The sequence below is a fragment of the Diadema antillarum genome, unplaced genomic scaffold (genome assembly GCF_040938485.1).
Source record: "Diadema antillarum isolate AM-2024a unplaced genomic scaffold, OU_Dant_1.0 seq00001761_RagTag, whole genome shotgun sequence".
NCBI classification, from domain to species: Eukaryota; Metazoa; Echinodermata; class Echinoidea; order Diadematoida; family Diadematidae; genus Diadema; species Diadema antillarum.
The window spans coordinates 923,647-931,545 of NW_027272443.1; the positions used below are offsets into that span (position 1 = coordinate 923,647).

At 39.0% G+C, this 7,899-nt stretch overlaps 1 protein-coding gene across 1 annotated transcript; it reads right to left on the reverse strand.

Annotated features, from left to right (window-relative positions):
• Window positions 1–311: 311 nt before the first annotated feature.
• LOC139712140 (uncharacterized) lies at window positions 312–6,537 on the reverse strand. The gene is made up of 2 exons (XM_071623974.1): window positions 5,883–6,537; window positions 312–349 (listed from the first exon to the last, which is right to left on the reverse strand). The coding sequence occupies exons 1-2, from the start codon at window positions 6,535–6,537 to the stop codon at window positions 312–314; spliced, it is 693 nt and encodes a 230-aa protein (XP_071480075.1).
• Window positions 6,538–7,899: the final 1,362 nt, after the last annotated feature.

Genomic DNA, 7,899 nt, shown 5'->3' on the forward strand with positions numbered 1-7,899 from the left:
ATTTTGTTTAATTTTCATTTTCTTTACCACTCATAATAAGAGATTACTAGCAACTTAAATGTTTGAGTTGTTTCCTTCTCTCATCTCCGACCCCTTCATCTTCTTGCTAAAAGACAAGTACAATGCATAATACTAATACGTGCTTGAGCGCTTGTGTATACGTGCTTACGTGTCCACCGCTACTGCGCTGCCCGGACGCGATATTGTTTTTGCCCGGACAAAGATGGCGCGCGGCCTCTTCAACTCGGCACACGAGCGCTGCGTACGCGCCACACGCAGTCCGCGCTCTAGTATATTACTAGTATACATCTCTATGGTCCAGCCCCATCTCTGCGGTAACTGTGATCACCTGGCAGGTGTGTGGGACAAAACGACATATCACTTAACCTACTCAGGGAGAACTTCCCTGGCCTACTTCATTCATAAAGTCTCAGTCTTCGACTTCCTGCTGTGGTCGAACTATGATCTCGTTCTGATAGTCTGGGTGCCAGAGGCTGAACCTTGTTTTACCGTCCACCCAATGTTTTTTTACGGTTTTACCCTATTTCGGGGGTGCTGAATCCGAATCCGGATGATGCAACTCTTGCATCCTTGAGGGTTTTGAGATATTCAAGATGGTCGCCAAGATGGCCGCCAAAACCGGAAATTCCTACGTATTTCCTTCTAAATGGTGAGATATTCAAAACAAGTGATGGTTTTACCCTATGTCGAGGGTGCTGAATCCGAATCTGGATGATGCAACTCTGGCATCCTTGAGGGTTTTAAGATATTCAAGATGGCTGCCAAAATGGCCGCCAAATCCGAAATTTCCCACGTATTTCTTTCTAAATGGTGTGAAATTGAAAAGAATTGATGATTCTCCCTGCTTGGAAGGTGCTGAATCCGAATAATCTGGATGATGCAACTCTTGCATCCATAAAGTTTTTGAGATATTTAAGATGGCCGCCAAAATGGCCGCCAATAAAAACCGGAAATTCTCATGTATTTCCTTCTAAATGTTGAGAAATTTAAAACAATTGATGGTTTTACCCTATTTCGAGGGTACTGAATCCGAATCTGGATGATGCAACTCTTGCATCCATGAAGTTTTAGAGATATTCAAGATGGCCGCCAAAATGGCCGCCAATTAAAACCGGAAATTCCCACGTATTTCCTTTTAAATGTTGAGAAATTAAAAATAATTGATGGTTTTACCCTATTTCGAGGGTGCTGAATCCGAATCTGAATGATGCAACTCTTGCATCCATGAAGTTTTAGAAATATTCAAGATGGCCGCCAAAATGGCCGCGGATTAAAACCGGAAATTCCCACGTATTTCCTTGTAAATGGTGGGACGTTGAAAACAATTGATGGTTTTACCCTATTTCGAGGGTGCTGAATCCGAATCTGGATGATGCAACTCTTGCATCCTTGAAGATTTTGAGATATTTAATATGGCCGCCAAAATGGCCCCCAAAACCGAAAATTCCCACGTATTTCCTTCCAAATGGTGAGAAATTGAAAACAATTGATGGTTTTACCCTATTTCGAGGGTGCTGAATCAGAAGCTAGATGGTGCAACTCCTGCATTGTTGGAGATTTTGAGATATTCAATATGGCCGTTAAAATGGCTGCCCAAAACGGAAGTTCCCATGTATTTCCTTCTAAATGTTGACAATTTGAAAGCAATTGGTGGTTTTTATCTTATTTTGAGTGTGCTGAATCCGAAGCTCAGGATACAACTCTTGCACCCTTAGGGGTTTTAAGATGATAAAGATGGTCGTCAAAAATGACCGCGAAAAACGGAAATTCATATGTAGACCCCCTATTTCCTTCTAAATGGTGTAAAATATAAAACAGTTGGTGATTTTACACTATTTTGAGTTTGCTGAATTTGAAGCTCCAGTATACAGCTCTTACTTCCTTGAGGGTTTTGAGATAATAAAGATGGCCGCCAGAATGGCTCCTAAATGGCCGTCAAAAACGAAAATTTCTATGTAAGCCCTATATTACCTTCTAAATGGTGTAAAATTGAAAACAATTGGCGGTTTTACTCTATTTCGAGGGTGCTGAATAGAATCTGGTTGACGCAACTTTCGTGTTCTTTTTTAAGGGTTTTGAGATGTCCAAGATGACCGCCAAAATAACTGTCAAAAATTGGTAAATTTTAGGCCCTATTCAACACCCTCGAAACTTGATTGTTGAAATTCGTCCATTCTTTAGGGTTTTAGACGTCCAAGATGACAGCCAAAATAAGTGGCAGAAATGCCAATGTTAATATATTTTTTCTTAATGTTAAAAATTTTAAAATAAATTGATGGTCTTACCCTATTTCGAGGGTGCTGAAGGTCTTTGAAGGTTTTCGGACATCTATAAATGTCTTGTATGAACGGAAACTCCTTAACATGTTCTTATACTGAAATGGTGAAGTATTGTGCTCCAACGCGAAGCGGGAGATTAAACCCATGCAGGGTGAAAAGCAATAATTCGTATTCTTGAATTCAACGCAGTTGAGCGAATTTGTCAAATCAGCCAACATTTATTGACAGTCAAAATGACTGTCACAATGGTATTGTAATATACTGAGATATTCCGATATGTCTCAAACGGAACTTTAATACGTTCTGGAAAAAAAAGAAGTGATATTGACATCATACTGAAACGTACAAACGCAAAGAAAGATACGACTGAAAATGTCTTTATGCATAATTGTTATGAAATAATGCTTGTGGCCGCCAATAATATGGCTCCATAGATGTAAAGTTAATCCTTTTCGGCTATCAATAGAGTAAAATTAAATTATGGCATGTTGGTATTTGGTGTTGAAACTTTTCTTGTATTCTGACGAGTCTCGCCTCGTATTCTTGTGAAACTTGTCGCATATTCTGATTAGGTCATTGGAAATGGATGCATCCATGACCACTATAGTAGATATCAATAAGGGTAATATCAAAAGCACTCTGCGCGATTATGATATTCGTAAGTACTGGATTATCAACAGATTACCTTCCATGTTGTCGTTTGATTTTTATTTAGTTTTTTTTTCACGGCGCGTTACCTGTGATTTGTCCGTCCCCTCGTGTGTGTTTGTAATAGATTATATATACAGTGTACATATATATATATACACATACATAATGTTACATCATATTGAAGAAAAAATTGAAGCATAACAATAAAAATGTCCCACTCGTGTCTTCAACAATGTCATCAAGACCACCAATATAAACCAAATAACCAATTTGAGTGTTCATGCATAAAGAGATTAAAACTGCTCATGGATAAAGGCAGGTAATGTTGGGTAATTTCAGTACACTTCTCTACATCACTATCACAATATGATTTAATGAACATGTCTTGTCCATTAATTGTTAATGTTCAAAACTTATCCATTACAGGAAACAGTGTAATCTTGCAATTGTTCAACCGCATCTGTAGTCTTGAAGGGTTAATTGCTGGCACACTAAATCTTGTATCGTACCAACTCAAAGATATCCAGTAGAGCTGGTTTCACTGCATATACAGCAAGATCAAACTGTGCCATTGACGAAAACCATCAATTGTTATCAATTTCTAACCATTTATAAGAAGGAAATACATTGGAGTTTCCGTTTCGGCGGCCATTTTGGCGGCCATCTTGACTATCTCGAGGTGCATCATCCAGATTCGGATTCAGCACCCTCGAAATAGGGTAAAACCATCAACTGTTTTCTATTTCTCACCATTTAAAAGCTAATACATAAAAATTTCCGGTTTTGATTGGCGGCCATTTTGGCGGCCATTTTGGCGGCCATCTTGAATATCTCAATACCCTCAAAGATGCAAGGTTTGCATCATCCAGACTCGGATTCAACACCATAGAAATAGGGTAGATCCATCAATTGTTTTCAATTTCTCACCATTCAGAAGGAAATACATGGGAATTTCCGGTTTCAATTGGCGGCCATTTTGACAGCCATTTTGGCGGCCATCTTGCATATCTCAAAAACTTCATGGATGCATGAGTTGCCTCATCCAGATTCGGATTCAGCACCTTCCAAATAGGGAGAATCATCAATTATTTCCAATTTCACACCATTTAGAAGGAAATACGTGGGAATTTTCGGTTTTGGCGGCCATTTTGGCGGCCATCTTGCATATCTCAAAATCCTCAAGGATGCAAGAGTTGCATTATCCAGATTCGGATTCAGCACCCTCGAAATAGGGTAAAACCATCAATTGTTTTCAATATCTCACCTTTTAGAAGGAAATACGTGGGAATTTCCGGTTTTGGCGGCTATTTTGGCGGCCATCTTGAATATCTCAAAATCCTCAAGAATGCAAGAGTTGCATCATTCAGATTCGGATTCAGCACCCTCGAAATAGGGTAAAACCATCACTTGTTTTCAATATCTCACCTTTTAAATAATAATAATAATAATAATAATAATAAATATCATTTATAAAGCGCTTATTACGATGTTTCTAAGCGCTGAAGGGAATACGTGGGAATTTCCGGTTTTGGCGGCCATTTAGGCGGCCATCTTGAATATCTCAAAATCCTCAAGGATGCAAGAGTTGCATCATCCAGATTCGGATTCAGCACCCTCGAAATAGGGTAAATCCATCAATTGTTTTCAATATCTCACCACTTAGAAGGAAATACGTGGGAATTTCCGGTTTGGGCGGCCATTTTGGCGGCCATCTTGAATATCTCAAAACCCTCAAGGATGCAAGAGTTGCATCATCCAGATTCGGATTCAGCACCCTCGAAATAGGGTAAAACCATCAATTGTTTTCAAAATCTCACCTTTTAGAAGGAAATACGTGGGAATTTCCGGTTTTGGCGGCCATTTTGGCGGCCATCTTGAATATCTCAAAATCCACAAGGATGCAGGAGTTGCATCATCCAGATTCGGATTCAGCACCCTCAAAATAGGGTGAAACCATCAATTGTTTTCAATATCTCACCTTTAAGAAGGAAATACGTGGGAATTTCCGGTTTTGGCGGCTATTTTGGCGGCCATCTTGAATATCTCAAAATCCTCAAGAATGCAAGAGTTGCATCATTCAGATTCGGATTCAGCACCCTCGAAATAGGGTAAATCCATCAATTGTTTTCAATATCTCACCACTTAGAAGGAAATATGTGGGAATTTCCGGTTTTGGCGCCATTTTGGCGGCCATCTTGAATATCTCAAAACCCTCAAGGATGCAAGAGTTGCATCATCCAGATTCGGATTCAGCACCCCCGAAATAGGGTGAAACCATCAAAAAACATTGGGTGGACGGTAAAACAAGGTTAGACCCAAAAAGTGGCTTTGGCACCCAGACTATGACCCTGACTTTGACTTAATAACGTTGCACTTCTGACTTCTTTGGCCCGCTATAAGGTACGTATAATGCTACTTTTAACCGATAATAATTTCGACAAAATGGTGTGGTGAGCTTAATACATTTATAGATAAAGAGAAAGGATAAATGTGACTTTGCGCATTTCTGTTTTCTCTAGAAGGTAGAACAGATTTTTGATGAGGGAGTCTGCATAGAATTTACTTTTTAGTTAGATATCATTTTGTAACACTTTCTGTTTAAAAAAAAATCGAAAGAAAACAGAAAAGTTTGCTGGAATCTGCAATAATAATAATAATAATAATAATAATAATATGAAATATTTATTTAGCGCTTAATACAACACGTTTCGAAGCGCTTCACAATGCTAAACAACCAAACAAACAAACATACAAATCAGCTTAGAATAACAAATGTACAATGCATACAGGGCCTACATAATCATTAATTCTGCTCTAAAAACAAATGAGTTTTAAGTTTCTTTTTGAAGATGTCAACGGTGGTGGAGGTCTGAATGTGAGTAGGGAGAGTGTTCCAAAGAAGGGGGGCACAAACGGAAAAAGCACGGTCACCATAGCGGTTGTGGGTGCGAGGGCCAAGTTTAAGTTGGGTTGCAGATGATGATCTTAGGTCCATGTGTGTATCCGGTCTGGGTTTCAATGACATCAGGTCAGTTAGATAAATGGGTGAGCGGTTATGGATGATGTTGTAGGTGATGAGAAGGATCTTGAACTTGATTCGTTGTGGGATTAACAGCCAGTGTAGATTGCGGATGACAGGAGAGATGCGATCATACTTCCTAGTACAAGTGATAAGACGGGCAGCAGTGTTCTGTATATGCTGAAGTGGAGCGAGATGACAGGCAGGTAAGTTGATGAGCAAACTGTTGCAATAATCCAGATGCGATGTTACAAGAGCATCAACAAGTCGTTCCGTGGAGCTCTGGTTGAGGTATTTCCGGATTTTCCTGATCCTGTAGATGCTAGAAGAAGCAGCCCGGCACACCTTGCGAATGTGCTCCTTTCCATCCAAGGAGTTGTCCACGATAACGCCGAGATCTCTGGCAGATTTGGACGCATTTATGGTGGGTCCATCGATGGTGAGGCTAACAGACTCGATTCTTTTCCGAAATTGTGACACAATGTGGACGACTTCTGTTTTGTTTTCGTTTAACATCATGTTGTTGCCGCGAGCCCAAGCCTTTATATCCCTCACACAGTCTTCCATAGATGAAAGGCTGCCAGCTAGATGATTACGTTTTATGACAACATACAACTGGGTATCATCTGCATACAGCATGTGGCTTAAAGCTATGTCTGTGAGCCGCGATGACCTCACTCAGAGGGCCAGTATACAAGACGAAAGCCAATGGACCCATTACAGAGCCTTGCGGAACCCCCCACAAGAGAGGGCGTTCGTCTGATTCCGCGCCGTTAATGATGACAGTTTGCTTCCGGTTTTCGAAATATGACTTCAGCCAGGTCAGAGCAGTTCCTTCAATGCCATAATTGTGACTGAAGCGTTGGATCATTGTATCATGGCCAATTGTGTCGAACGCTGCCGAATAGCCCAACAGAACCAAAATACTGTCGCCAATTTTTCATGGTTTATATAATATATGTATATATATATATATATATATATATATATATATATATATGTCGAACGCTGCCGAATAGTACAACAGAACCAAAATACTGTCGCCAATTTTTCATGGTTTATATAATATATGTGTATATATATATATATATATATATATATATATGTATATATATATATATATAAACAGAAGACAGAAGGTACTGGAATTTAAATCACAGGAAAAAAGAAAACCACGGAAGGGCAAACATATCATTCCATTTCAAACAAATGATATCGTGTAAAAGAAAAACATGTTAACAGAAAAAATGGCAAAATCATTTACATGACACATAGCTCATGTTTTGTATTTTTTTTTTAATTAAGTATTATGCGCATAAGCAGAGGAAGAAGAGGAAAATAAGACATGGGTATCGTAGAGTATCCATTAAAAATGCGGATCCGTGTGATGTGATAAATAGGCCTTTCCTATATAGAACAAGGGAACATAAAACCTTTCAACCTTTGACACGTATTCATGTGGTTCTAATTGTGCAATGTCTTATGAATAAATGAATATATATATATATATATATATATATATATATATATATATAGGCCTACACATATGTAAGTCTAACTATATCCCACATATTATCGTAAACATTCCCAGACAAAATGATTGAAATGTTGTTGTTGTTTTTTATTTCATTGGGAATATTGTTCACACGACTTGTTTGTGCGAACGGCAGCGGGGAGCTTTAATACATTTGCAATAAGTTTCTCGAGATCACTCCAAGTTGAGGAGTTAATTGTTTGTTTTCAACTTCAGCCGGCACCATGATGAGACGCATGACCGAGCAGACCTTTACTTTTCGCAACAAACTGCAGAACACATCTTTTTTAACAATGCCAATTGTACTTTTATCATTTCCTTTTCTAGTGACGGCGCAGACAACATGTGATGCAGTAAGTAAAGCAAAGATCCACCAGGAAAATGAAAATGTCAGT

What these genes read in the sequence shown, in the direction of transcription:
- LOC139712140 (XM_071623974.1), bottom strand. Translation starts at nt 6,537, where the DNA reads ATGGAAGACTGTGTGAGGGATATAAAGGCTTGGGCTCGCGGCAACAAC. An exon ending in TCGCACCCACAACCGCTATG is followed by an intron (nt 350 to 5,882) that starts GTGACCGTGCTT and finishes CACACCTGCCAG; the next exon opens with GTGATCACAGTTACCGCAGA.